The 27,777-nt window shown below is 55.7% G+C and overlaps 9 protein-coding genes and 3 pseudogenes across 12 annotated transcripts, besides 1 other annotated feature; all 12 read right to left on the bottom strand.

The window, feature by feature from the left end:
• Positions 1-535: 535 nt before the first annotated feature.
• LPMP_202890 (hypothetical protein) lies at positions 536-2,068 on the bottom strand (the record flags this gene model as incomplete). Its single annotated transcript, XM_010700190.1, has 1 exon — positions 536-2,068. The coding sequence occupies one exon, from the start codon at positions 2,066-2,068 to the stop codon at positions 536-538; it is 1,533 nt and encodes a 510-aa protein (XP_010698492.1).
• Positions 2,069-4,667: 2,599 nt separating this feature from the next.
• On the bottom strand, positions 4,668-5,879 carry LPMP_202880 (hypothetical protein; the record flags this gene model as incomplete). Its single annotated transcript, XM_010700189.1, has 1 exon — positions 4,668-5,879. One exon carries the CDS (start codon positions 5,877-5,879, stop codon positions 4,668-4,670), a length of 1,212 nt encoding a protein of 403 aa, XP_010698491.1.
• A 1,341-nt stretch (positions 5,880-7,220) lies between these two features.
• Positions 7,221-8,939, bottom strand: LPMP_202870 (hypothetical protein; the record flags this gene model as incomplete). The annotated part of the gene is made up of 1 exon (XM_010700188.1): positions 7,221-8,939. One exon carries the CDS (start codon positions 8,937-8,939, stop codon positions 7,221-7,223), a length of 1,719 nt encoding a protein of 572 aa, XP_010698490.1.
• Positions 8,940-10,877: 1,938 nt separating this feature from the next.
• Positions 10,878-12,680, bottom strand: LPMP_202860 (hypothetical protein; the record flags this gene model as incomplete). Its single annotated transcript, XM_010700187.1, has 1 exon — positions 10,878-12,680. One exon carries the CDS (start codon positions 12,678-12,680, stop codon positions 10,878-10,880), a length of 1,803 nt encoding a protein of 600 aa, XP_010698489.1.
• Positions 12,681-13,742: 1,062 nt separating this feature from the next.
• LPMP_202850 (hypothetical protein) lies at positions 13,743-15,023 on the bottom strand (the record flags this gene model as incomplete). Its single annotated transcript, XM_010700186.1, has 1 exon — positions 13,743-15,023. One exon carries the CDS (start codon positions 15,021-15,023, stop codon positions 13,743-13,745), a length of 1,281 nt encoding a protein of 426 aa, XP_010698488.1.
• Positions 15,024-16,106: 1,083 nt separating this feature from the next.
• LPMP_202840 (hypothetical protein) lies at positions 16,107-16,865 on the bottom strand (the record flags this gene model as incomplete). Its single annotated transcript, XM_010700185.1, has 1 exon — positions 16,107-16,865. One exon carries the CDS (start codon positions 16,863-16,865, stop codon positions 16,107-16,109), a length of 759 nt encoding a protein of 252 aa, XP_010698487.1.
• Positions 16,866-17,800: 935 nt separating this feature from the next.
• On the bottom strand, positions 17,801-19,036 carry LPMP_202830 (hypothetical protein; the record flags this gene model as incomplete). Its single annotated transcript, XM_010700184.1, has 1 exon — positions 17,801-19,036. The coding sequence occupies one exon, from the start codon at positions 19,034-19,036 to the stop codon at positions 17,801-17,803; it is 1,236 nt and encodes a 411-aa protein (XP_010698486.1).
• An 856-nt stretch (positions 19,037-19,892) lies between these two features.
• On the bottom strand, positions 19,893-19,960 carry LPMP_20snoRNA6 (annotated as a pseudogene). The gene has a single exon. The product of its transcript is annotated as an H/ACA-like snoRNA (small nucleolar RNA).
• A 47-nt stretch (positions 19,961-20,007) lies between these two features.
• Positions 20,008-20,097, bottom strand: LPMP_20snoRNA5 (annotated as a pseudogene). The gene has a single exon. The product of its transcript is annotated as a C/D snoRNA (small nucleolar RNA).
• A 55-nt stretch (positions 20,098-20,152) lies between these two features.
• On the bottom strand, positions 20,153-20,228 carry LPMP_20snoRNA4 (annotated as a pseudogene). The gene has a single exon. The product of its transcript is annotated as an H/ACA-like snoRNA (small nucleolar RNA).
• A 1,159-nt stretch (positions 20,229-21,387) lies between these two features.
• Positions 21,388-22,712: a repeat region.
• A 428-nt stretch (positions 22,713-23,140) lies between these two features.
• LPG2 (lipophosphoglycan biosynthetic protein (lpg2)) lies at positions 23,141-24,184 on the bottom strand (the record flags this gene model as incomplete). Its single annotated transcript, XM_010700183.1, has 1 exon — positions 23,141-24,184. One exon carries the CDS (start codon positions 24,182-24,184, stop codon positions 23,141-23,143), a length of 1,044 nt encoding a protein of 347 aa, XP_010698485.1.
• Positions 24,185-25,787: 1,603 nt separating this feature from the next.
• On the bottom strand, positions 25,788-26,534 carry LPMP_202810 (hypothetical protein; the record flags this gene model as incomplete). The annotated part of the gene is made up of 1 exon (XM_010700182.1): positions 25,788-26,534. One exon carries the CDS (start codon positions 26,532-26,534, stop codon positions 25,788-25,790), a length of 747 nt encoding a protein of 248 aa, XP_010698484.1.
• Positions 26,535-27,777: the final 1,243 nt, after the last annotated feature.

The following is a 27,777-nucleotide window of genomic DNA, read 5'->3' as shown; positions in this document are numbered from 1 at the left end:
TATATATATATATATATATATATATATATATATATATATGGAGGGCGAGCGAGAGGCCAGAGGAGAAATTCAAGACATCATGTATTGGGTCTGCCGGTTCTCTTTTTGCCTTCTGTTTCCGTTTCATCGTGATTCCCGCAGCACCTTACTGAGATTCGTGGTGGCTGCAAAGGCGTACATGTGTATGGGGGGGGCGGGGGACAGACGAAGTGAGAGAAAAAAAGCGTGGAAGCAGTGGAGGGATGAAAAGCGAGAAACAGCAAGGGACGAGCAGACGAAACGGAAGAAGGGAGCACAAGAAAATAGAGAAGAGAGCGGGGCGCACCAGGAACAGACATGCCCGTGGGGTTAACGGAGAGGAAGAAAGGAGGTGCAACGCACACACACAGGCATACAGATACATGAACGGAAAGGCGCCAGCAGCAGCAGACAAAACAGCAAATTGTGTGCGCTTGGCCACGGCGGTTTGCAGGCGATAGTCAAGGCTCAATTCAGGAGCCTTTGTCTCAGCTTCAGCCTGCGCCCCTCGCTCCTATCATTTTCGCTTCACGTAATGCACCACAGTCGCGCCGGCGGCGGCAAGCGTGAGTAAGGAGAACATAACCGTCGGGCTTACCAGTCGCGAGGAGGACGGCGCAACTTTGGACTTCCTCCTTCCGTTGGCGGGGCTGCGCTGCGCTGCGGCGGCTGCCTCGGCGTCTGCGGTGACCTTGGCGGACCGCGTCATTTGTTCTAGGCAATCGCGAAGTGTTTGCTGCATGGGTGTAAAGGTGATACCGAGCTGCTCCTTGGCACGTCGGTTGTTGAGGCGCTTGCGGACACCAAGGCTGCGCCACAGGAAGCGGAGGTTCACGCTGTTCCACAGCACTAAGGTTGCAATACCAAGCGTCACAACCGTCCACGCCGTGTGCGTCGGTGGTGTTAGTTGGGGGCACAGCTGCTTCATTGTGCGGCACAGCTCTGGCAAACTGACGCACTCGTTAGAGATGATGATGCGCTGATCCCGCACCTCCGCCACTTCCATCGCACGCACGTGCGCGTCCGCGACGTCACGAACGTCGACAAAGTTCCAGCTAAGATTAGGGCAAAACGGGAAGTACTTGGAGGAGTTCGCGAGCCCTTCGATGGTAACCATTGCTTCACTTGTCTCATCGGTAAGACTCGGGCCAATGGAGATGGACGGCAGCAGCACCACTAACTCCACACCCATCATCTGCCGCAACCGCCAGGCTTCCCGCTCGAAGACAAGCTTTGCATAAGGCAGTGGGTCATCCTCGGGGGTGGCTACATTGTTCCAGTTGTTCTCATCAAACAATCCCGACGGTGGGTCACACTCCGTGATGTGCACAATGGACGATGCCGAGCCGGTGAGAACGACTCGCTTCACAGTCGACTTGCCCGAGAGGCGGATGCCATCGAAAAGCGCTCGGATTGCCTTGGTGTAGAATGTCACCAGGTCCTTCGCCTGTGGGGATGCGCTAGAGCATCCACAATGAACTATATAGCGACAGCCGCGGATAGCGTCACGTAATGTGTTGGAGTTTGTGATGTCGGCCTGCAGAATGGTCAGACGCTGGGCCACATCACGACTCGCGCCGTAGAGATCTATCTGCTTCTGTTGTCGCGCCGCATCCGGCACCGTCATACGCACGCTGTATCCGGCATCCAGCAGCTTAGCTATCACGTGGCTCGCCAAATACCCACTTTCTCCGATCACGAGAACGTGGATCTTCATCTTCGCGGCGCGAGCCTTTTCTTTTTCGTTTTCAGTGGAGATCTGGTTCAGGATGCTACTTGGTGGGATAGCGCGTGGCCCCTGCCCCAGAGAGCTTGACGCCGCTACCTCCTCATCAGACCCCTCGGCATTATTAGCGTTCAGATCAAGAGCGCTGCCGGAGAAAACTTTTTGAAAGGTGTGCGCCCCCGGTTGCGGGCGCACCGGCTCGCCGGATTCTGTGAAGAAGTCTGCGCCAGGGCCTAACAAGTGCGGGTGCTCAACTAAATTGGAGCGCAGCACCGTGTCCATGTCCTCGAGGGACATACAGCTACCGGAGAAGACGCGGAACATTTTGTTTTCACCTGTTGTTGATGCTTCACCTTCCCCGTGAGCCAGTGTGTGGCTCTCTCTTTCCTGCAGCGAGCTGCCCCTTTCGTCAGCTTTACTCGCCGTCGGAACGTCGACTCAGTTAAGCTGCACGTTGGAGAGGCACGCAAGGATACCGCTCGGAGTAGATGCAGAGAGGTGGCTATCCGGTAAGGAGGAAGGGGGAGGGGTGACTCGGACGGAGAAAGGTGTAAACAAAGCGAACAAGCAGAAACGAGAAAAAAAACGGTAGGTAGCGACAGCAATGTGGAGCAACACCGCCAGCAAAAAAAAAAAACAGGCAAAATAGTGGTCGAATCCAATAAAAACGAAAACAAAGAGTGAAGCTCAATCCCAACGGGAGTAAGTGGAGGGTAATGGAGGTAAGACAAAACGAGCAACCAAAGGAGAGGTATTTTGAGAACGAAGAGGTCAACAGGCGGGAAAAAAATCAGCAACAACAAGGGCAATGAAAACTGAAATGACGCCACAGTGATACACACACACACACAAAACGAAGACGAGTGAGACACCCCGCAGTAAGGCAGCACGACAGACCACCGGGGTGTGGCCAAGAAAGGAGCTGCGAGAGACTGCAAGAACAGAAGAGTGAGTGTCACTGTCAGTGTAAATCTGGTATCTTCTTGTAAGACTATTAATGCCACTTTTATGACAGTTCGCGTTCTACGCAGCGTTACGGTAACTTACGCGTTTCGCGCTTTACTGTTGCTGTTTTGATTGAGGGAAAGAAGTCTGTTGCACTCCAAACCCCTTCAAGGTTCAACAACTGTGCGCTGACGTCTTCACAGGACCTCTTGATGACGGTTCGCAGCCTTCCGTCTCTTGTTGCGTGGCGTTCACGCACCTTAAAGAACACAAAAAACGCACAAGAAACAAAGAGACTGCGGAGGAAAGCGAAAAGGGGGAGAGAAGAATGCCAGCTCAGGGGGGAGGAGTCCTCCCCATGTACTGCCCCAATGTCTACACACTCGCCACAGTGTACACACAAGCACCGCACGTAGGAAGGAGAAAACGAGACCAACAACAACACGCGGGACAACAAGGACGAAGGGCGCCCGGACAGACCAACGCACACCTGTGGAGCACGCCTCTTAAGGCAGGCTCAGAGGGAGGGAGATTGCGAATACAAATGTGAGGAATACAGGAAAAGAGGGACGCGCACACACACAACGGCGCACCTGCGCACTCACGACGAGTCAAGGAGCGTCAACTAGAATAGAAGGAAAAACACGGGGGGAATGAGGAAGGAAAGAGAAGAACGCCGCTGCCTAATTGCACGCGATTCAGTCACCCGGCAGGGACCTTTTAATCAGAGCAAAGAGTGTTCAGTTTCATGAGATAGCAAGCAAAGTATTCGCGTCATGACCATCATGATGGGTGTTGCAAAGGTTTCCGAGGAGGAGGAAGAGAGAAAGATGACAGATGAGATGCTTTGAGGGAGAAGTACCATCTTTCGCGTACACACCGCAGTGTAGGAGACCCTTTCAAGTGCAGCAACCCTCGCATCAACAACAAAGGCCGTCACTAAGTCACCGTGCACTGGCTTCGCCTCTCCGTCTCAGTCGATAGAGAGTACCTGCACACGCGCCTCCTTCGCTATCAACCCACAATGAGCGGCTCCCGGAGATCGAGCACAACACAGAAGAGGCTTGACAAGGGAAGAGAGAGGAGCATTTCCCGTACTCTCGAGGAAATACTCCACAGTACTCACACCAGCATAACTTCAGGATCTTATTTTTTTCGTTGAAAGCAGCGTGGGCAAAGGTGTCAGTGAATCTGTCAGTGAGGTGCGTCCTCACCCTCCCCATCTCTCAGGGACAACACTTCGAGAGAAGAGAGCGCATAATATTCTTCAAGGAAGCGATACAGATCAACGCTCAGGTACGCGTGAGTACCACTAAAGGGGATCAAGAAAAAGAGAGACGCATTGCTGGAAAGGCAAACAAGACTCCACGCATAGTGCTTCGCCTCGTTCAGCCACTAGCCTCTTTCCTCGTCCTTCCCTTAATATTCACCGAAATGGCGCACTACTACATTTTTTCTCGCTTCTAGTGCCTCCGTTCACCGGTATACAAAATGAACGCAAGCACCACTCGACCCCCGCCATCGCCCGCCGCCGCCGCCCAGCTCGTCAGGCCCATCGCCCGCCGCGAAGAAGCAGCCGCGGAGACACGCGGTACAGCAATGCGCCGACTCAGCCATCGGAGCACGGCCCATGGCGCCAACCCCACCCCCACTCCGCAGGTCGCCTCTCACAGCCGCCCCCACTATGCCGGCCGACACGCTGCCCCTCAGACGGGCGGTCCAAGCGTGCTCACGGGGGCAGGCTGCCCCGACGCGGCGCCATCCAGGGGCCTGAGCGACCACATCAGCAGCGATACATCGCTCGGACATCCCTCCGTCGTAGGGGCGTGACACTCCCTGTCACCGCCACACGCGGTTCCGCATCTGGATGGGCGAAGGAGGGCTGCCTGGCCTCCGCACAGGAAGCGTGTGCGTGCGCGCTGGACACGTGATGGCGCCACGCAGGGACCTGAGCACTGTGATATGATGGTGTACTACTCTAATGATCAAAATAGACAACCTGTGAGTCTTCCTGTGGTGGCTGATGAGAGTGTGGACGTCGAATATCCGCACGCGTCAGGTGCGGCGGAGGAGGGGCGTGTTGGGCGTCGTCGCGAAGGAGTGGCAAAAGGCCTCCACCACGGATCGACTTTGGGGTACTTCTCTGCGACAAATAGTGCGCTTCGCCACCCTCGCGACAAACTCGGTGGCCTCCAGAGGACGCTGGTAGCCCTGAACAGCCTGCCTGCTCTCGTCGTCGCTTCGACCCTTGTGTAGACGTCACTTTCTTGCCTTCGACATTGCCGCGCTGCTCTTCACCGTTATCCAACCCAGTTCGCTGACTTGTGCTTTCCATCACCTCCGACGATGATCTGCGTGTGCCGCTTAGTTCTTCGTCCATAACACCGAGAAGAAGAGCCGCCTTGTCGCGGCGCTTCACCAGTGCCTCACCCACTTCATTGCCGCAGTTCTCCAAATGCAGTAGGGCGTCGTTTAGTTTGTCATCTATCGTTTCCGAGTAGGTGACAAGGCTGTACCGCGTAGCGTCGCAGCTCGGACGTTGTAACGCCGAGTCACGCAGCGGTGGTGGCGCTGCGTTTTGTGAGAGAGCTTCAGAGCCGCGACTGTGCTGCTGCTGCTGCGATGCAGAATGAGCAAAGCAAACACCTGCAACAACGCCGCCGTGCTCCTGTGCTGCCGGCGCCTCCGGTCCACTGCCCATCACGCCAGACACGTTCCGTGTCTGCTTCCGCCCCACGAAGAAGTTCGATGGCGAGCTTGCCGTCCGCACGGCGAGCTGCTGCTGCTGCTGCTGCTGCTGCTGTTGCTGAGATTTCGTTGTCGGAGTAGCCGCGTCCATTTCGTTCTCCTGCGCTGCGGCGCTGCATCTGTGAAGCGACTCGTTGCCGTGGCGCGAAGCTGTCGCCAGAACCTCCACCCCATGAGTACATCTCTCGTTCCCAACTAATGACGCTACTCGCACCGTAGTTCCCGTAGTGCATTTGCTGATGGTACCTCCATCGCGCAGTTGGCATGATTTGCTGAGGTCTGTTGGGGCTGCAGCAGCCTTGGCAAGGTGACGAGCTGCTTTCTCTTGCATATAAACTGTCAACTGCTCTGCTTCCTGTAGCATCTTCGACTTGAGGTACTTTGGCGCGGCAGACCACTCGGAGAAGCGCGCGATCCACAGCGCCGTAGGCACCGCAGTCATCCCTGGCTGCGTGTCAATATTATTGACGCCGGATCCTGCAAAGGTCGTGGGGCTGCAGAGAGGGGAGTTGACCCACACAAACGAGGCACGCTGGGCTAGCTCAGCGGCATGTCCCACACGGACGTGCACTGCCAACAGCCGCACTCGAGCCTGGGTGCCGAACTCGAGAACATCCCCATGTTGAAGCCATGTGTAACTGCCCCGCTGGGTGAGTGTAGTGTTCCCTCGCTCATCCCCTGATCCACTTGACACCACGCGGATGGGGGGCCCCCTGCCACACAGCCGCACACGCACCCCAGCAAATGGCAACGTAGTGGCGTCGATAGGGACGACGCCGCCGCACGAGTATGAGGGCAAACCCTGTATGCACCACGTCGTCACCTCCAGAAGTGCACGTGACCAGGCGCGGTCGTTTTGCAGTGCGGAGGAGAGGAACGGCGTTTGACGACCGAGATAAACAACAGGTGATACGAGGGGTCTCGGCAGAGTATCAGCGCAGTTACTGCTATCGGTGGAGTTTGCTGTCGCGACAGGGATGCAGGGAAGCTCCAGGAAAGCGATATCCTTTGCAGCGGAATCCGTGTGCGGTGCCAGCGATGACGAAGAGTCGCAGTGAACGAGGAAGAGCCTCGTCACTTGGCGTGCTGACACCGTCATCTTGACGCCAACAAAACAATGGAGGGCGCAGCGATAATCTAAATGTGGAAGCGAAAGCGGCCCAAACAGTAATACGCACGCGGCACTTTAATGGTGATCATAAGAGACGTAGTCGCCACAGCGCACAGGCAGCAGCAAAACGACAACGAGCCAGAAGCTCAAGGCACACGCACACACACACACGTCCCCAACGAGCTACACGGCTGTGACACGAGTACTGCACAACGAAAAAGAAGAGTAGAGAATGCCCGAAAAAAAAAATGCAACGACAAGTCAAGTGAATCCCGGAGAAGGAAGACGCGGCAGAGATGAACAGGAGAAGAGGTAGACGAAGCATAAACCTCGTGTGTACTCCTCAACATGCTGGTTTCACGTTGAGGATATCAGCACCGGTGGCAAGAGGCTCCCGAAAACGCCGTTGACTTAAGTGGGAGCAGCTGGCCCGCTCGCATCCTTCAAAAAGGTGCGTCCAGCTGTGCTGTGTTACTTGCTTCAGCCGACTTGCTTTGTCATTCACAGTCTCACATGGGAGCGCTGGCAAGAGCGTAAGAATGCTACAGGTTCGCTGCACATAATAATAAAAGAGCAGACCACGCGTGCGGTCCCCCAATTGTGACGCACACCCGCGTCATAACCATGTGTGTCCCCCTGTTCGCAGGGAGACTCATTCTAACTGACTTCCGCTCAAAAGACCCTTCGGGTGCTGAGCAGTGCATCAATTCGCGTCGTCAAGGCCTGAGCTGCTTCCACAAATGGTGTCGCAGTAACTGCCAGAGCAGATGCTGCGCTGTGTCGGAGGTTGGCAGAGACGCTCATCAGTACGAGATTCGCCTCGAGACTCACTCCGACACCACCGCCAGCCATGTCTTTGCCCAAGAGCGCACCCTCCAGCAGCATTTCGTACAGCTGCATCCGTTGAACAAGAGAAGAGGGTAGTCGATTGAGAAGCGGCACGTACAGGAACAGTCGCTCTGTCTCTCGATCAAGCGTGACAAGCACATTCAAACCGTTGGCTACGGGGATGACGCAAGTGTCGTTGTCAGGGTCAAGCTTCAGCGGCGCAGCGGACTCGAAAGTCTGCGCCAGACACTCTAAGGCAGCTTCCGCCAACCCGTCAATGCTGCTACTGCCGCCATGCTGCCGTTGGTGCAGCGGAATCCGCGCATGGGGAGATGCAGCTGGCGCAAAAGGGTGGTCTATGCGACTCCCCGACACACTGTCGCTGCCGCAACGCGCCACGTCTGGCCACGAGGACGTTTGGCGCTGCAATTCGGCCAGTGAGAGTCGGGCTGTTTGCAGCGCTTCATCCTTATCGTGAAGCTCGTACTTGAGACCGCGAATCTCGCCCTCCATCGAGTGCATCAGCCCCTGCAGCTTCGCTTCCTGAGTAGTGGATTCCTCCTGAAACCGCCGTCGCTCTTCGCGCAGGAGGTCCAGCTCCTTGACGAGCTCTTCCTCTTTTACGCGCCAACGATGCGCGGCAGCTCTCTCTGCATCCCTGGCGCCTTGTTGCGCCATTGCAACGGTCGCCTTCAGTTGTTTCACCTCCTCTTCATACTTCCAGTCCGTGCACGACTCTGCCGCCTGTCGCGCAGCCACTTGGAGTTGCTCACGCAGTCGTACATTGTCGATAGAGAGAGCCGCCACTTTCCCCTCCAGCTCCTGGCAGTACGCGTGGGCACCGTCGCAGTTTGCGTTCACGGCGGATGACGTCCCCCATGAAGTGGTTGGAAGCGTACCGACCGTGGCACTGCAGGCACTTCTGCGCTCTGCCGGAGAGGGATAAACGATGTCTGCTACTGTGTCCCATTTCGCGCACGATGCTGCATCGTGTGCCTCTCGTTCAGCAAAACCTGTGGACTGGTTCGGTGATAGACACCGTAGCGGTGGTGGCAAGGCGCGGGGAGTGCTGCTGACCACCTGTTGAGTGTGAATGGTCGCTCTCACCGCCGGCGCGGAGATCAGTGCTGATGTTCCATCGACAGCAAAGTCGCCTTTTCGAGGCGAAGTGCGGCTATCGTTGTCCTGTGTACGAAAGGAAACAGTATTTGAGCTGGCACTGCCCGGCCCCTTATGTGCACTGAGGCGGGGAGACGCTCCGCTCGCAGAGGTGCACGTCGCCCGTCCTGCAGAAGAGGGTGATACCTGCTGCAGCCGCAGAATGGCTCCGTCGAAAAAACCAGCATCCTTTCCACTCATCGTGTCGTTCAGTTCCACACTGTTGAAGGAGAGCAGCTGCTGCGCTGGGTGGATTCCAGCAGCTCGCTGGAGATAGCGTTTTACCTTGCGTACGCTGAGCAGCTCGACATCGCCCTGCATAACTAACTTGTATTTGTAGCCGTCAATATCAGAAAGAACGTAGACAGAGGTGGTGGGCGGCGCCGTTTCCGACGATAACTCCATAGCGACGGACCGAGGAGAGAAGGGGATGGTGGGAAAGGAGGCAGACACCAAGGCTCCGTAGCTGCGGTAAAACCCTCTCCAAAGAAAGAAAGTGCGATAGAAAAGACGATACGCCTCGCCCTCCCTCTCACCCGCGTGACTGCCGCACACACAAGCGTCGGCAAACGCAGAACTTCCCGCCGAGAGGAGGAAAACACGGAAGGTAGGGAATCAAGTCTAACCTAAAAAGGAGAGTGTAGCACCCACCTGCTTTCCTGCGTATGAAGGAATTCCATGAAGCGGTAACGTAGAACAACAACACCAGGAAAAGGTAAGCGCGCAAGTAGTAAACGGGTAAGTGTTTGTTAAGGTTGTACCCCTTCTTCTTTTCTATGTTGGAGCTGTGAAAGACCCGAAGCGCACGTGCGCGGTAACCTCCAGCGACCCCTGCAAGCGCTAACGCGCGTGGTGTGGGTCTTTGGAGAAGATAAACACAGGCTCACGCTTGTATGTGTATGGGTAAGGCGGTGCTGCGGTAATTTGATCCAGTGGGTGTTGTGCGGAGAAGAAAATTGGTCATTGAAGGAGAGAGTGGTACATGCAGCGGGGCGCAGATTTCTATGTGGCACCCCCGCTGACAACTTTGCGTCCGCTGTACTCAGTGAGACTGCGAAGTAGGGTGGTCGTGAGGGTTCATGAGCGCAGCGAGTGTCGTTCAGGAATCTAAGGCGTGATGAGCTTTGCTTGCTGCCAGTAACATCACGAATCCGCCATCTTCTACAAAATCCCGTACACCAGCTACTTGCGTAATTTTAAGTGCCTCCGTTCTGTTCTTCAGGGAGTGACGAGTGCAGACCTCTTTATTTCCTCTCCTGAGCTCTGGTGCTTCTTCCCTTTTTGTCCGTCGCCCTGAATAGAGAGAGTGTGCAACTACACCTCCTTTGACTACAACCATGGCAAGACATGGCGTAAGCAGAGAAGGCACATGAGCAAGGAGTCTGCTTTGCCACTTTCCATGTGGGGTACAAATCACCTCACCTTTGCCTCCATAAGTGCAACAAGAGAAAGAGCTTTCAGTGCGTCCATTCTCTATTATACAACATGAACTCCAGCATCACTCGAACCCCCCCTCGCCGCCCAGCCTGTCACAGGCCCATCGCCTGCAGCGAAGAAGCGATGGAGACATACAGTGCAGTAGTGCACCAGATTGAGACACCTGAGCACAGCCCATGCCTCAAACTCGCACCACTCTCCGCTTTACAGGCGATCTCACCGCCGTCGCCGTCATGCTGGCCGGCACCGGGTGCATGCCTCGGGTGCTGCAGGCTTCCCGCCGTCGGGCAATAAGGGTCGAGTGAAGTATGCTCCAGCTTCCCTGACACGCTGCCCCTCAGACGGGCGGTCCAAGCGTGCTCACGGGGGCAGGCTGCCCCGACGCGGCGCCATCCAGGGGCCTGAGCGACCACATCAGCAGCAATACATCGCTCGGACATCCCTCCGTCGTAGGGGCATGACACCCCCTGTCACCGCCACACGCGGTTCCGCATCTGGCAGGGCGAAGGAGGGCTGCCTGGCCTCCGCACAGGAAGCGTGCGCGTGCGTGCTGGACACGTGATGGCGCCACGCAGGGACCTGATCACTCCGATGTTGGGAGAGATCGCCGTACAGAAAGGAAAAAAGAAAGAGTTAATATAGTGTACATCCGTGAGTACAGTGACACACAGTGGGAAAACAACATAGTGCAGACCACCAGCTCCATAAAAGACTCAATAAGAGAGAGAAACCAAAAAAAAAACGCGGCTACCTTTGAATCCAGTGGTGTAGCCGGCTACGTACAGTACAGTAGCTCAGCAACACAAGGGTACGTAGACACTAGCGTCGTGCCCTCATAGCGACCTCGGCCATCTTCATGCTCCTCAGTATGCTACCTCTGCTTACCACACACGAGAAGGTTTTCTCTCACACACATCGGCGAACGTGAGAATGGCTGTAGCTGTCTACATTGCGGTGAGAAAAGTCGAGGAGGAAGGCATTTTTTTTGCGACTCATCCGGGCAGTGAACTGCTGCTTGGCATGTGCTGCCATCTTCGTTACCGTTTCGCAAAGCTCCTCTTCCGTCGTCGAAGTGTTGACTTCGTCCATGCGAAAGCCCCAGACGGAGTCGAAGTCCTTCGTCGACTGGCGAAGAATGTAGCGCGCCCCCATGCATAGCTGCTTGCCAACTATAAGACTAGCCAAACCTTTGACTGACATACCAATTTGCTGAAGCGTGAGGCCCTCCGAGATTTTTTCGTACTCCACCTGCTGCGCGCGCGGCACTTTGGGCTGGATCGGCGAGGCACCCATGTAGCGACCGGTAATTCGTGTGTCGGCCACCTTCTCGTAGAGAGAGTTGTCGATAAAACCCATGCTGCATTGCATGTACTTCTGTGAAATAGGCCCGTGTATACGATGAAATGACGTGGTGAGCAGCTGAACCTTCCACGCCCAGTGAAAGTGCACATGAGGCGTCCAGCTATGGTCTATTTCGTTGAGCAGAAGCAGAGCACGGTGCAGCTGCTTCGAGACCCCTCGCTCAACCTGTAGAAGACGTGTGCGACGAGACGGAAAGGGGGCACGCAAAACGGCGTCTAGCGCACTCTCCACCTCGTCCAGAAGTGTTTCGAGGTGACATTCTGCCGTGTCCTTCAGTGCAACAACGCCTGCGTACTCCTCGCACTTGGTTTCCAGGGAGAGGAGGACGGAGGAAAAGTTTTCTATGCCGCCGAGCAGCCGCACACAGCGCGCCAACAGAGTCAAGCGAGTGAACGCCTCGTCTTTATTCACTGCCACGGTCGTGCGCAAGTAGACCATCGTGTACTGCAGTATCCACTCCGCGGTGTGGGCGACGGCGACTACCTGGTACGCTTTGGGTAGAAGATGCTGGCGAGCGTACTCCTCCACCTCCACTGCGCCGTGCAGCAGACGGGTTGTTGGGCTGCTTGCCGGCAACAGCGTTTCCGCAGAGTCCACAGGGGTTCTCGGCATGCGTTCGTCGCTCTCCATCCTCACCTCCACACCGCGCGGCACCTCGAGGTTTTCCGTGAGCTTACCACGCTCCATCGCGGCCAGCAGAGAGGCTGCTGTATCAAGCAGCTCCGAAAACGAAAGCGGCGCGCTTTGCTGTAACAACGCCTCCTCTACTGCTTGGATGTTGTCCTCCACTTCAGCACGGGCATCGCACAAAGAGGCCGTGGCCCGTGATGTGAAGCGCAGCTTCCGTAGAAAGCACTGGGCATCTTCCCCAGAGTCCGCCTTGAGTGCTACTAACGACGAGGGAGTGGTGGAGAGGGATGTATTGTTAGGGTCCTCGACGTCCGTCCCTGTAGCTGTTTGATGCTCCTGAACCTGTATAGGTTGCTGCGCCGCAGAGCACTCGCCAACCATCGGTAGAAGAAGATCGGCAGCATCTTCCAGCTTCTGGTCAGTATGTTGATGCCACTTCCTGAAGTCGATGCGCTCAAAGAACCTCTTCTCCTCTGGCTTGAGGGGTGGTAGTACCTTATGCGGGATATAGGAGCCCTCTTTCAGAGACGTGACAGCCTCCTCGCCCAAACCTTTGGCGAGTGCCAGCTGCTCCACCTGGCGATCCTTGTTGACTCGCTGCTGCTGTTTGCGGAAGCCATCACGTAACTCTTTCTTTAATCCCTCGCGGACGTACCCTGACACGCGTGAATTCGACTCATCCTCTGTAGCGGGCAAACCTAAAAACGTTGAGCTCATCTTTTGTGTGTGGGCGCCTCTACTCCTGCGCACGTTTTATGAAGAAGAAGAGAACGGGAAGTAGAGAAGCGTTCACTCATAAAGACAAATGCGCAGTCGCCGTCGGAGCAGTAAAACCAAGAGGTATCACAATGATCGTTGGGTCGAGCGCTGTCTCTGACTTTCACATATGCACTCTTTTTGCCCAAGAGAATCAGGTCACGCACCACTCGACCCCCGCCATCGCCCGCCGCCGCCGCCCAGCCCGTCACAGGCCCATCGCCCGCCGCGAAGAAGCAGCCGCGGAGACACGCGGTACAGCAATGCGCCGACTCAGCCATCGGAGCACGGCCCATGGCGCCAACCCCACCCCCACTCCGCAGGTCGCCTCTCACAGCCGCCCCCACTATGCCGGCCGACACGCTGCTCCTCAGACGGGCGGTCCAAGCGTGCTCACGGGGGCAGGCTGCCCCGACGCGGCGCCATCCAGGGGCCTGAGCGACCACATCAGCAGCGATACATCGCTCGGACATCCCTCCGTCGTAGGGGCGTGACACCCCCTGTCACCGCCACACGCGGTTCCGCATCTGGATGGGCGAAGGAGGGCTGCCTGGCCTCCGCACAGGAAGCGTGCGCTTGCGTGCTGGACACGTGATGGCGCCACGCAGGCAGGCGTCCCCCTTCAACGGAGAGAGAGAGAGATGCACAGAAAAAGGGTCCGAGAACAATGCATGGGTGTACTGGGCGAATGTCACCAAGAGGATCGCGGATGCGCCAGTGACGCTGTTGTCAGTGGCGTCCATAGGCAAAGGCGCGGCTGTTTGCCTTATCTTTCCGCTCCCAAGGGGTTTGGGGAAGTACAAGGACTTTTCATACTGAGAAAGGGCCTGCTGACTGTTTCTCTGTGATCGCCAGAGAGGCAGAGAGGATCCTCTGGGATAGAGGGGGAAGAAGGAAGGGCTGTTTGTTCGCTTGGTGCTGAACAGAACAAAGACACCTAGTAAGGCAAAGTGAATGGAAGGAATACACCGCAGACGCGGACTCAGGGAAATAGATACACACAGATGCCTTTATAGAGTCGCGTTACAAGACGAGATCCTTTGTGAGAAGGAGCCACAGAAGGAGCAGAAACACAGTCGCCACCACCGCAGCTGCAAAGATGCTGGTGTCCTCCAGAATGCCTAGGTCGCTCCCAAAAAAAAATTGCAGTACAAAGGTGTAGTCGCGCGTGTGTCGGTGTAGCTCTAGCGGCTTGCCGTCCATAGTTTCCACGCGCACATTTGCGCTGTGCTCTGTCACATCACTGCGCAGCTGTACCTTGGTGTCGCAGTTCGGGCTGCTCACCAGTCGTAGTCGGGTGTCGCTGGGAAATTGCGCCTTGCACGTAAAGATGTCTGGTGCCCGCGGCGAGCAGTAGTAAGAGTATAGAAGCGTTAAGTGTTTTTTCTTCGGACGATGTACTGGATATACGGCTGGGGTGCTCCGCCACGAGATAGTCAAGTGCACATCTGTCGACTCTCTCGTACCCCAGTGAACGGGAACAGGGCTAACCACGTAGTAAAAGAGGGACTTCCAACGCTGCTGGGTTTTGGAGCTCGACTTCGATGCTGGCGCCGTTGTAGTGCACCCAGGAGGCTTGCGCACTGTGCCAGGCAGTGCTGCCGCCGTCGCTGCCGTTTTGAGTGGTATTAGACAACCATCGCTGGCCAGGTTCCATTCTGCCACGTCGCCAGGAATCAATGCGTCGCCGACATAGACCAGTAAATTGTCCTTCAGGCGTCCACATTCGCTTATTGGGAAGAAAAAGACATACCAGCCCTGCTGCAAGCTGCGAATAAATGGAGAAGTTCCGGCTTCCAATCGAGCGGGAACTCCTTCGCAAGTCTCTGACTCTTTCACGAGTCCATGCAGTAATGGATCGGAGTCTCTTTTCTGTAGCGCATAAGACTGACGGAGCCGGTACGAGCACGTGTTAAGAGTCGTCTGCGTTTGTAAGGTGCAGCACTTGCACAGCACGGGCTCCACCTCGCACACGGAGTACAGAGAAAACAAATCAATGTCACCAGTCATCAGCGAGGACGCGCGGAGGAGCTGCGTATGAACTTCCACATGGCGCGCGGCAGCGGAGCTCGTATCAGCTCGTGCTAGCAGATCCGTGGTGGGACCGCAAGCAGCGATTGGGCCAGATACACCGTCATCAGCCTCCTCACTATTACACTGGCTACGGGGATGATCAGATAGGGTGCCGACTTCTGGGGGAGGGATGTATCGCATTCGGTAGAGACCTGAGAGCGGTGGTGTGCGGTACGGTAGCACCCCGACCGAAGGCCGGTGTGTAGTGAGGCCTCTCGGCATAAGCCCCATCATTCTTGGGCTTAGCTGATGCGTGCACCGCCGCCACGCCACAGCGTCCAGAATCAAGCGTTGCCCTAAAACTATGGGAAAGCGGGCGAAGAGGTGGGATGGGCTGAGTTGGGTCTGATGTTCGTGGAAGAAGAGGAGAGAGAAACCAAAAAAAGGAAGGAAGTGAGGGACCAGGGAATAAAACGTGTAGCACAATGACACAGAGAGAGACTTTTTGGATGTTGTTTGTATAAACACAAAACTTTTCCTGTCCTCCTCGAAGAAGACCATACCCGCAGTTTCTCCACTGGCCAAAACGACGGCGGAAAGAAAGAGAGGCAGGCACTCAACCTATTAGCAGCGTAGTTAGTAGGGGTGGGGGTGAAGCTTATCCTGTGGCAAAGAAAACAGCTTCAAGGCGCAATGCTGAGAACAGAAAGTGGGAACCGTTGACGAGCAGAGGATATGCAACTGTCAAAGTGTCTCGTGAGCTGTACGAGGAAAGCACAGCGAGAGCAGCATTTGCGTTGCTTCGGGTAATTTTTTTTTTCTTCAGTTGTAGATGAGGGTGTCTCTCTAGAGAAAGAGAGAGCGAGCGAGAAGGGTAGGAAGAAGGAGTAGATGTCAGCTGATGAGCGCCATGATACCGGAGAGAGAGATGGAGAACAACAACAACAACAACAAGCGCACGCCCTCTTTTGTCTCTTTTTAGTACTCTTATTTTTGTCTTGGCCGTTTATTCATTCGGCTCCGCCTCCTCCTCTTTTCCTCTCTCCCGCTCTGCCGCCACACCCGCATTTGGTTAATCGTGAAGATGAAAAAATAACAAAAAAACACACACACACAACAAAGCCAACACACCAACGCAGAGAAAGAGAAAATGGAAGATGACCAAAGCGCCAACACAGACAGAAGGGGAAAGAGGGTGAAGCGGGGACAAAAGAAAAACGGCAGAGGGAAAGGTACGTAGTGGGCGTCTCCCCCCACTCCAAGCGTGCACAGCAACCTCGGATCCTCTTTTCCTTGCTTGCCGTAAAAGCACCCTTGTCACGAGCCACAAGGTAGCGCAGAAGCCGCGTGTCTGGGTCGATTACTGTTATGCGTCTAAAGACCGGCATTGCGAGGTTTTCCAGAGGCGTTTTGCTCGTCATCATCAGCATCGCTGCTACGATCGGAGCTGCTGTTACTCCTGGAGGTGCTACTCCTGGAGCTGCTACCACTGGTATCGGTGCTGCTGCTACCACTGGAGCTGCTACTTTCCGAGTCAGAGTCCGTTGTGAGCATCTCCTGCTGTTTCGACTCGGGGCGGATGGAGTGACACAGAAGACACTCACGGAACTTGGTGGAGATCATTACTTGGCACCGGCTGCAGTACCAGTAGACAGTGTCAAGTTCGTGTGTTGGCGGGTTCCATTGAACCTGAGACTCATCAGAGTTGGCGTAGTACACATGGCGAGTCTTGAGATCAAAGAACTCGTACCAGTCCTCACCAATGTGAGCAAAAATGCAGTCGCGAGTGTCGTGCATACCACCACAGTCACGACACAGGTATTTTTTGATGCGACACTGCGAAACTGAGTGACCCTGCTGACCGCACTGGTGGCACCCCCGCTCGGCGTGCATTAGCGGGTAGTTCTGTGGATGTCGCTGCAATCGATCACAGTGCACCGTCCAGTGCGTCTTGCCGCAAATATGGCAGTGAAAGTCGCGCGGCACTGGGAGCTTTTCGATACTGACAGCATGACGATGGCGAGAGCTGCTGCCGCTGCTGCTGTGATGTTTGTGCTTCTTTACACTGTAGCGACTCTCCTTCCGCCGCTCGTGGCGACTCTCTCGTCGCTCGCTGTGCCGACTACGACTCATTGAACGTGAAATTAAGTGCAGAAAGAATAGAGGAGAAACTCGCACGAAGCACAGGAAGGGGGCGGCAGGGGTAGAGAAATGTCCGCGGACACACTAGAGAAGACACGACTCTGCGCTCTAGCTGTACAACAACAGCAAAAGGCTGAGCACGCGTCGGAGGGAGAGCGGGAGGTACGGCGTACCTGAGTGTGTATGGGTGTTTTTGTCTGCGTCTCGGAGCAAGAGTGCGCACGTGCTCCGAGTGAGTAGCGCCGTGGAGGCCCGCACGTCTACGAGGGCGTGGAGATCTGTTCTATTACTGGTTGCCCCCTTTTTTTTGTGCTTCCACTCGACTTTTGTCTGAGACGCCGTACAGCGTTGCTATCACTCGCTCAAGAAGTAGATTAACGCGGCTAACCGCTCCTTCGAACCTTGAGGCGTCAAAAGGTGATCGCCACAACAAGCAAAGGGATATGTATGATGAGTGAAGCAGTGAGGAAGAGAGGAGCAGGATGTTGGAAGGCGTTAGAGGAAAGGTGAAGTACCTGGCACCTCAGCACAGATCGTGCGCATAGGTGGGTGTGTACGTATTTCGCTGCTGCCAAAGACCAAGCCGTTCAAGGCATATCAAGGGTGGCACAAAATCTCTTCGCTCCCCACGGCTGCAATGGGGAGCACTCCATAAAGAGAGAGAGAGAGAGTGGATGACAGGAAAAAATACACCACACATACACACACTATGGGTACTAAATGGGTAAAGTAGACGAAAGACATCCATGCGACACTACCTCGGTTTTGCATACAGTACCATTGTGTGCTGTGTTCTTAATGCGGTTAGCAGAGGCACTTTCGCCGCCGGCGTGACTCCCAGTAAGGCGTAAAAAAAAAGGAGACAAGGGCAAGCGAAATTTTGTCGTGAGGATCGACGCCAACGCACGATCCTCTCAGCACAGCTCCTACAGCAACCGTTTCGCCTTCGATGCCTTCCACAGAGCCTCGCCTTGCTGAACAATGAACCTTGTTGCAGCCTCCTGCCGAGCAGAGGCTTCCCCACTCATCATGTACGACTCCGGTACGGTCCCGCACGACAGTCGCCACATCTGTTCGGCCTCGCTATCCTTTTCGCACACTGGCGCCATGGCCTGCAAGCTAATCGCCTCCCCCGCCTTCAGTGGCCGATCTGGGACAACATAGATCCACCTGCCGTTTGCCTGTTCCTGGAAATCATACCCAAACTTGCATTTGAAGAAGGCGGCCATCTTTTCAGCAGACTTGTCACGGGAAGTTCGTGCGACAACGTATGCATTCGTCGCCGTCCCGCCGTGTGGAAATAGGTGGACCAACGGGACAATGCCTATTGACCGAACAGTCCCGATGGAGAGCGGCGTGGAGTGCGACAGGGAGACACTGACAGCCCAGCGTAGCTCATCCAAGGGTACCTTGTTCACAAGCGGGCCACCATGGATATAGTTGCGGATCATCTGCAGCAGCACATCAGCGAGAGAGGTTTCGTTCGAGTCGAAGACCACATTGTCATCAAAGTATGGCGCGTTTTGCAGTGTCGACACTTTACTCAGGAGTTCTGCGAACAAGTGGCGAGGATCCGTTAAAGGACTGCTCTTCGCCGTAATGAGATCTGAAACAATCATTCCGAGGGAGGCAAAGAAGAACTGGCAGATGTCAGCATCACTGTGGTCGCCGGTATTCACCTTATGGAACTCCGCCTCGCGCTTCGCATCATACAGGTTGTTGCGGTCGTCCCTTCCCGCAGCTGGGTCACTCGACTCTGTGTTAGCATCCTTGAAGCCGATGACCAAGTCTTCTGGAATCGCCAGGAGAGGAGTGAAAGCTTCCACATCATCCCTAACCAGGAAAACATGCTCTCGAAACGCGCTGCGTTGTCGAGCAACTTCTACTGTAGGATGCACGAAGACATGGTAATCATGGCACCACATCATGAGTTGATAGTACGAGTGCGTGTCGGACCAAAGAGACAGGTCCATCGCATATTGTTTGTACAGGCGCCTGCGATGCATCATGTGGACTTGAAACTTGTTTGTGCTGACATGGATGGCAGAGTCACAATGCAGTGCTCCATTTTCGGCCTCTTTATCCACCGATCTCTCGCGGTGGGGTGAAATGTGGCACACAGCCTTCACCTCAGACATTATCTGCCGTCTTTGTTTCCCCATACCCCCAATCCAGTCATCAGATCTCATGAGCACTATAGTCGCATCGCCCACACCATACACCGAAGGGGACTCCATGCAAGCAAACACTTCTACTCGAGGAGGTTTAAATCCGCTTGGCCGCTGATCGACGTCCCCAAATTGTTACAGCTAGCTTACAGCTGAACATAGAGAGTTTGCATTACCTTCGGTTGTACACATAAAGATGAGAAGATCACAGTGGAAAAACAGAGCAGAAACGCTGAAAAGGCGAGTAGACCGCCTGGGGTGATGCATCCCTGCAAAGAGGTACACCCCCTGCCATACCCTGCTCCCATTACAGCAGTTACTCCGGCTGCTACTGCAGACGTGGGCGTCCGCGTGGCATCCGCACAGTGGACAGGCCAATACTGCAACAGCAGCGCTGGCAGCATGAGCGCACCACGGCACGACGCGTGCGCAGTGCTGCATGGCTCCCCACAGAAAACAGATGGCGCCGCTTATCCTGATGTCGCTTGTCTCACTCGAGGCCCACTTGCCCCCTGCCAGCAGGTGCGGTGCTCACCACAGTCGCTTTCCAACAGTATCCCCGAACGGCGCCCTCAGCGGAAGCAAATTAAGCATTGGGATGGTGTGTGGTATGTTTGTTCGGCACAGCGCCGAGGCGCTACGACAAAGGAGCATACCTGAATGACATCACGCGGCGCACACGGGGACACGCACACAAGGGAAGGAGAGAGAGAGAGAGAGCGGGCTGGCAGCCCGGCGCGGTCGCCAGCAGCAGAAGCCACCACGACCACAGGCTTCCATTTCAGCACCGCGATGGAGGGGTTGTTAGAGCGCACCAGTGGCGCAGCAGCAGCAGCGGCACCCACGCCGCATCTCCGTCCACAAAAATCACCACCATACGATGGGCAACGACGTATGAGCAGCGGTTGGGGGGACGTCGCGCGGTGGCGCTGGGCACCAGGCCAAGAGCCGCACACACAAGAGCGCCCTCAGCTCGGAGCGAAAGATGAAGTTCAAACGGTGATCGTCAGCGGCACATCGGACGCTAGTAGAAGTAGTGAGCACTTTGTCATCATGCAAGACGCACACGCACGAACAGAAGACGGTGGCCGCAGCACCTCTTTACTCAGACGCTCTCACGCCGCTTTGGTAGTGCACGTAGCCGAACGGATACCATCAGCTCGCACTGCGTAGCTGGCGCTTGCGCTCTGCTCCACCTCTGCCTGGGCGGTTCTGCATCAAAGACCTGCCGTGGGTGTGGACTCCAAGGAACTCCCTGGGTGTTGTCGTGGCGGTGCCCGCCACCGTCAGGTGCGGTGTACCAGTCCCCCGTACCTCGAGACCAGCTTCGCGCACGAGGTGGAAAGCAGGTCCACCGCAAAGAAAAGCACGCAGCAGGAGACCTTTCCTGCCACGCGTGCAGAGGGAGAGCGGGAGGCAGGCACCAGTGACCCACTGGCCGTGGGCGGCATCACATGGATCGAGTACGTCGGCGGTGGAATGCGAGGAGTGGGGGGGGGGAGTGCAGGCACAGAGAGGCGGGGGAGACGCGGTGTGTGCGGATAGAGAGACGAAGAAATGGGAGGAGAGAGCGGATGAGGCACAGCTTGCGCAGCACAAAGCACTTGCAGCGCCACTCCCTCTTGGGCCCGGCTGCCGCTCTGTCGCTCGGCTCGGTGTGGGTTCGGAGGCGGCTTTCTGCTCTGCCACACGCTCGTCTCGTCACACCCTTCCAGGAGATGGCACACACAGGTGCGGAGAGTAGGGCGGAAGTGCCGCGGTGCTCGAGAGAGGGCCGTGCACAGGATGGCGCCCACGGCGGCCCACGCAGGCGGGGTGTCCTCGCCCGCACCACACACGGAGCATCTCAACAGCAACGTCCGGTTCAAGGCGATGCCGTCATGCCCGCCGTGAGGTGACAGCGCTCATCCTTGCTTTCTTTGCCACCACGCTGTCCCAGGCGGCGTCATCGCTAAGGAAAAAAGTGCACAGAGAGAGAGCAGCGCCCACGAGCATGCCCCCTGTACTCCAGTCGACATTCCCGCACACACACACACACACACACATGCACACGGGCCTAACGGCCACAACAGAGCGACCCCAACGCGGAATAGCACAGGTCACTCGCGCGCAGGAAAGAGAGGCACGAAGACGCCTCCACTGAAGTGAGCCCAACCAAAAACAAAAAGGGAAGAGGGGGGGGCGCTCTCGGCCACCGCACGAAAGGCACAAATCACACGCCGGCCGTGCACCGCGCACTCACCGCACGCACACTGACCAGAAATCGCCGCGCAGCAACAGCCACCATAAAGCGTGCGGCAACACAGTCACGCTTTCCTGGAACGCGACGCTCTGCCACGAGCAAGCCCGCCGCCATGCGCGTACACCCGTGCCTCGGTCGCCCTACGGCTGCCTCCTGCTCGTCTGGAAAGTGCCAACCTATCGGCGAATCGAGAGCCACGCGCCCAGCGGGCCACGCACCGCGCCCGCGCCTGACGCGCTGCCTCTCTGTTCCGCACTGTCCCACCACGCGCTGGCACCGTTAAGGGTCCGTGGCCCCCACCGTCCCATGCAGCAAGAGCGGCGAGCTCCCTTTGCGAGGGCGCCGCCCAGCACCACGACGCCCCCCCTCCTCCCCCCACCAGGGGACGGGCTCCAGTGTGGCTCGTATGCCATCCTTGACTGCAGGCGACAGGGAGGGGTGTGGGGCCATCAGCAACGAAGGCGAGGTACCGCTCGGGACCCGCGCTGCGCTCCACCCTCAGCGAGCCCGCTACACCAATGGCGAGGAGGGGGCCGTGGGCAGAGCCCCGCGGAGCTCCGCACGGAGGCGCGGCCATCGTCGACCTCCTCGTGCGGAAGGCAAACGCAGGCAACACGTTCGTCCAGCAAATCCATGGCCCCGCGAGTATGGTCCGCGTCGACGTTCAACCCCCACCTCCTCCCCAGCACCGCCATCAACTGAGTCCAACGCGCGTGCGCCCTCCACACGCACGGCTCCTATCTTGGCCCATCGCGGGCCCTGCCTCACACGTGGCCGCGCAGCCGTCGCGGGAGCGCTCGCACGAGTGGCCTGCACCGACTTCGGGTACGCGTCGCCGGGCGGTAGGGCGCGGAGTCAGCATCCGTGTGCAAATGCTCGGCGGCGCTCTCGTGCTGTGCACCGGGAGCGCCTTGACACCCACGGGGCGCGCTCTGTCGACGCCCGGGGCGCGGTCGCAGCGTGCCATCCCGAGCCTACCCATCGCGAACGCTTTGGAGGGCGTGGGGCTGGGCCCCGGTGGGGCGCGAGCGGGGAGCGCTGCCGGGTGTCGCCCTCACTCCCCCCGACACACCGCCACCAACGCGCTGACCTGCTCCCTTCCGCGCTCAGGTAGCGGTCGCCGCTCATCCCCACCGCCACTCCGCGGCGCACACCACAGGCCACGTCCAGGCCTACGCCCGACATCAGCGCTCCGCCGCCAAAGCAGAGCGCCAGTAGGCGGACGCGTGCACGCGTTGAATCGTCGACGCAATTCCTAGTGAGCGCGTACGAATGTCCTCATGGCTGCACGTCCCTACCGCCCAACGGCCGCCCAGGTCTGCCCGCCGGCACCACAAGTCCCCGCAAAATGGTACCCGAGGGCAGGCTGCAGGCTCGCGGTCTACCCGTGGAGTGGGGCACTAGGCCCTGGAATGCCACCCAATGAGATCGACTCCTGTCATCATGGGTGGTGGCGGGCAATCGATCAAAAGATAAAAGTAGAAAGGGATAAGGGGGTTCACTGTCGGCATTTTTGAACGTGCCTGTTTGGGACTGACAGATGATTTCAGTCGAGTGGCCGTCTTCGAAGATACATCCTGAAAGCTGGTGTTCAAGTGAAAAAAAAAAATAGCATCTGTGGCGTGAAGACGGAACTGGTCAAGCAAATAGGCAGTGCTGCGTTATGAAGCGGGTGTGCTGTGTGGCGTGTAAAAATCACCCATTACTCACAATATGCACATGAATGTCTACTTTTCCCTTGGGTTGTTAGTCACGTGTGTTCTCACAGTTGCTCCTTTTCGTCGCTCTTTGCGCACTATTACCAAGTCTTCAATGGCGTCTGGGGCTTCCCCCGCAGCAGCTGCTACTGCTGTTCACTACACAGATTTGACGGTGTCGATGTTCTTCTCCTCTTCGGGCGCAAGTACAGCAAATGGTGATGAATTCATCCTAGTTTGCTGCCTGTGATTCTCGGCATCGGCGGCGGACTTGGCGCGGTTCGCGGTAATGTTGAGGTGCGTGTATAGGAAGCCTGCAGCGAGGGCGACAACGATACCCACATACCCTGTGGCAGTGGGGAACTGGTGGAACACAAGCATTCCTAGAAACGTGAGGGGAATTTTATTTAGCGATCCGATGACGCTCATTGTGGTCGGGGAGGTAATAGACATGCACCAGAAGACAGAGAAGGTCATGACGGAGCTCACTAGCACCGAGAAGACGAGCACCAGCTTCCCGAGCGAGGTGGTCTCACTAATGGCAGTCGCAAACGGCATGATTTCACCGACACCCATGACCAGGAAAAAGGGCAAGGACAGGAGGTTGTTGTAGAAGACAGGACCATAACGGCCAATCGAGTTACTTACCGAACCGAGCATCGTCTTCATGTACAACGTGTACAAGACGGTGGCCGCGATGTTGAGAAACGTCCAGAAGAGACCCCATGGCGTCACCCACTTATCACCCTTGGCGCCGAGGTAGCTGCCAAAGAACATCAACGCAAACGACACGTACACGGATGGAGTTTGGGCCTTGCCGTAGAGGAACTTGTCGCCGAGTGCGATGAAGACAACAGCCAAGTTTTTGATAATCGTCTGTGCCGCGACGGACATGGAGCCTAAGCTCTTCATGGACGTAGAGAGCATTGACACAAAGAGCAGAGTGAGGGGGAGCCACTGCTTCGCCACGTCCAGCGAGAAGGCTGAGTAGTCAATAAAGCGCGTTGCTTTCGCCAGTGTCACAATCATCAGCGCACCACCGGTCTGCAGTAACAAAATTCCAAATGGAAAGTTCATGTCGTAGGTGTTCATGATCAGCTTGTTCACGAGAATCATGCTCACACTGCAGAAACTGTACGCCATGACGGAGAGGGCCGCCTCCATCACAATGTGAGAGTGGTTCATGGGAGATACGGATGTCATCTTTTAGTTACTTTACTGTATTGCGCCTTTGTGCTCCACGCTCTGTGTCGCGGTAAGTACGCGTTTAATTCTTTTTCAAGAGAGTCAAAGCTGCAGATGTGCGCTGCTGTGTCTGCGCTTATTCGTTTTCTTTTTCTTCTCCCTTTGAATAAACACAATTGAGCATAAAGACCAAACATAAAAGGACAGACGGCGGTTTGTGCTTCGCCAATGCTGCAACTCACAGCAGCGGATGTCTGTGCGACGGTGTGGTGGGAGGAGGGAGGAGGCGAGTGAATGACGAACAAAGGTTCGAGTGAAGTACGCGAACTGTACCCAGAGGCGACTTTCAAGCACTCGCTTTCTCTTCGATTTTAGTGCCCAAGTAGAAATTGATTTCCTCTTTTTTTTTCGGCAGTAAAAAGAAAAATCAGCACGATAAAACGCTAAACACAATGGCAAAGGCACAGCTGCAGAGCTGAGAACAAGACAACCGCGCTTGGGTGAGACGATAGACAACAATCAAAACTCTGAAGAGGAAGAAAAGAAATAAAATTGAACAAAAGAAACGACAAATATTACCGAATGAAGAAACGAGGAGGATGACAAGAGAGGATACACTTGCCCACATGTGCTCACATTAGCACGCACATGGAGTGTGGGGAGAGACAGGGGAAGAGGCAAGAAAGGGATGGTATGTGGAGGCCAGATTGGGCGGTAATCAGGGGGGAGAAGGGGGAGAGCGACGCCATGAAGGGAGAGAGGTGTGCAGTGACCGACGGCGAGCCCAGTGTCAGGAGGTAAAGAGAGAGAGACGATGAGCAGAGGGAGACGTTGACTGGGAAGATTTGTTCACAGAAGCAAAAGTGCGAGCAGCGAGTTTCGGAAAGGAAGTAAACGGAAAGAAGTGAGGTGCGCTCCGCATAACTCACGCCGATCACAAATCAACATGCTGCCTTCCTTCCAGTCTCACGACAGAAAAAGAGGAGGGTGTGCACTGAAGCTGCTGCGGTGCTGGCGGCCATCCAGTGCAAAATGAGTACAGTATATTTGCCAGCTCGAGGGCAGCAGCTACAAGCACTCCGGAAGTGCGAGGGGGACATGCTTAATAGCGAAAACAAAAGGTGTTGGCATTGGCCGCAGCTTTGAGTTCAACTTCCGTATGCCAATCATACCGACGCTTCTTGTTGCTACTGTGCACGTTGTTGGACGAAACTGATCTATGAGGATAGAAGAGAAAAAAGCATAGGCATGATCGTTAGGAAGATGGAGGATGGGAGTTGGGTAGAGCAATGCAAAGGATGCAGGCTTAAGTGAAAGAGAAGCCACAAATGCACAAACATCTACGATAACGCAAAGGAGCAAACACACACACACACACATACGTACGTCCCAGGGGAGATAGAGATGCAAGACAGTTTTCAGCTCGAAGAACAAACATGACATATGCACAGCCACAGTGCCTCTGTGCCTTATCTGCTGCTCATCCGAAAAGCAAAACAGTGACTCATTCAGCAGACTCAGAGAAGCTGGTGAGTGCATGTCCGCCTTGCTATGCGTAATCCCTCCTGTGAAAGAGAAGGTGCTTTCGTTCCCTGCATAGTCGGCTGTCATCTGTCATTACTCAATTTTTCACCCAGCCATCATCCTTGTACGTTTTCTCGAACTCTGCCACACGCTCGACTTGCTTCTCAATCTCCACCATGGTAGGGATGTAGCGCACTATTCCCTCCTCGACATCGCTCTGTATACGCATCATGGCGTACGAGGGTTTCACAGAGAAGATCTTCACCACGCGGTTCGCCTTTCCATTTACTGCCAAAGCCTTCAGCTTTGTCCGAAATTCTGGTGATAGATTGTGCTGGCAGTCGTCCACGATACAGCTACGCCGAAGCTCCAGCGTGCGCGTCACCTCCTCGAGTAGCTTCTCTTCGACTTCGTCCTCTCTCGTAAAGTTGTCGATGGTGCCCGTAAGACGGCTACGGATGGCATCCGAGGAGACAATGATGTACGACTTGTGGACAATTTCGGTGTACCGTTTCGCCCAGAAACTCTTGCCACTGCCGTGGATCCCTATTAGCATGAGCACTGTAGGCAGCAAGGAGTCTGTTTTTCGCTGCTTCGTCGATCGGTCGCCTTCACCGCTACTTCTGTCACTATCGTCTCTGCTGTTGTGCTTCTTCTTTTGGGGGCTGCGGCTGCTTCTACTGCTGATTCGCTTCGTGCCCTTCGGTAATGGGTGAACATAGCGGTACAAGAAACGAACGACGATAATGGCCAAAACGCAAAAGATTGACACGACCGCGTTCCGTGCCCTTGACTCCCTCAAGATGGGGAGCTTTTTTACAAGGGCAGCGCCCACTCCAGACATGATGTAGTGTGTCGCTGCCTCCTGGGATATCAAGGTATGAGTGATGACGTGGTGCCATGCTGCGGTATTTCGGTCTTGGAGAGAGAGGGAAGGGAAACGTCCGATCGATTAGATCGGCATGAATGACGTGCAGACTCCGTGTGCGCTCAACGTAGTAAAAGAGGGCGGCTCTTTTGCTTCCCACCAACTAAGACGCCCTCTTTTCGGTTTGTTTTCAGAATTGCACAACGCGGGAGTCGTGTTCCGCAATTACGCACGCACGCCTGTCAAGTTTTGAGATGCAAATGGGACGAGTGAAGGGGCTGTGGACTTTCTCACGACCTCCATCGTTTTCAGTCAGTTATTAAGCCTTTTGACTAGCCGGCTTTTGCTCGAAGGTTCACAGTCTACTCTTGTCGGTGTCCACCACCAGGTAATCTGTTAAGCGTGTGACTGGGTGTGTCAGCGTAAGAAGTACCCAGCTTAGGAAGCCTGCTAAATACGATTTTCGCTGCCGTCAAGGCGGCGTACATAGTGGACCATAAGAAATCACTGGGGCTTGTGCCACTAAAAAGGGGGAGAGGAAGAGAAGGAAACACATGGGTGCTCCCCATCAGAAAAGGTACAGGAAGGGTGGAGAACGTGGACAAAGGAAAGTCCACGTTGCTGTGCCTCAGCGGCAAAAGGGAGGTGGTCGAATGCTAGGGAAAGCTAGCACAACGCTTCCAACCTCTCACACAAGGCAGAAGGACGTCAGGGGAGACGAAACGAGCACTTGACTCGTCCGTATGTTGGTAAACAAAAAAGAGAAACTCCCAGCAAGCTAACATATTCGCTACCGGCAGCATTCCCCACACGTTAAGCACCGCATACATGCGCAACGGAACAACCACCACAACGGCACAGTGCACACAGCGGCACAAAGCTGTCGTAGAAGCTAGCACCCCCAAAAAGAAACAAGCGACACCCGTGCACGCTCTGCATCGCACTCAACTTCATTTACAGATAAAATGCCTCCAAGAGGACTACCAACGAAAAGCAACGAGTGAAATAAAAAGCCCTACAAGCGCCACAGCACGTGGATACAACAGCGTTGTAATAACCTGAGTCAAAGCGACGATCGTCGATAAAAATGTCCCCACAAGACATCAAGGCAGAGCTCTCTCAGAGAGTCGATGCAGAGGTTCTCTTCCTCTTTTTCTGCTCGCGAGGCACTACCACGAGCAAGCCCGCCGCCATGCCCGTACACTCGCGAGTGCGAGAG

This window comes from Leishmania panamensis (assembly GCF_000755165.1).
Source record: "Leishmania panamensis strain MHOM/PA/94/PSC-1 chromosome 20 sequence".
NCBI classification, from domain to species: domain Eukaryota; phylum Euglenozoa; class Kinetoplastea; order Trypanosomatida; family Trypanosomatidae; genus Leishmania; species Leishmania panamensis.
The sequence above is the reverse complement of the archived record's forward strand: the minus strand, read 5'-3'. Positions and strand labels throughout refer to the sequence as shown.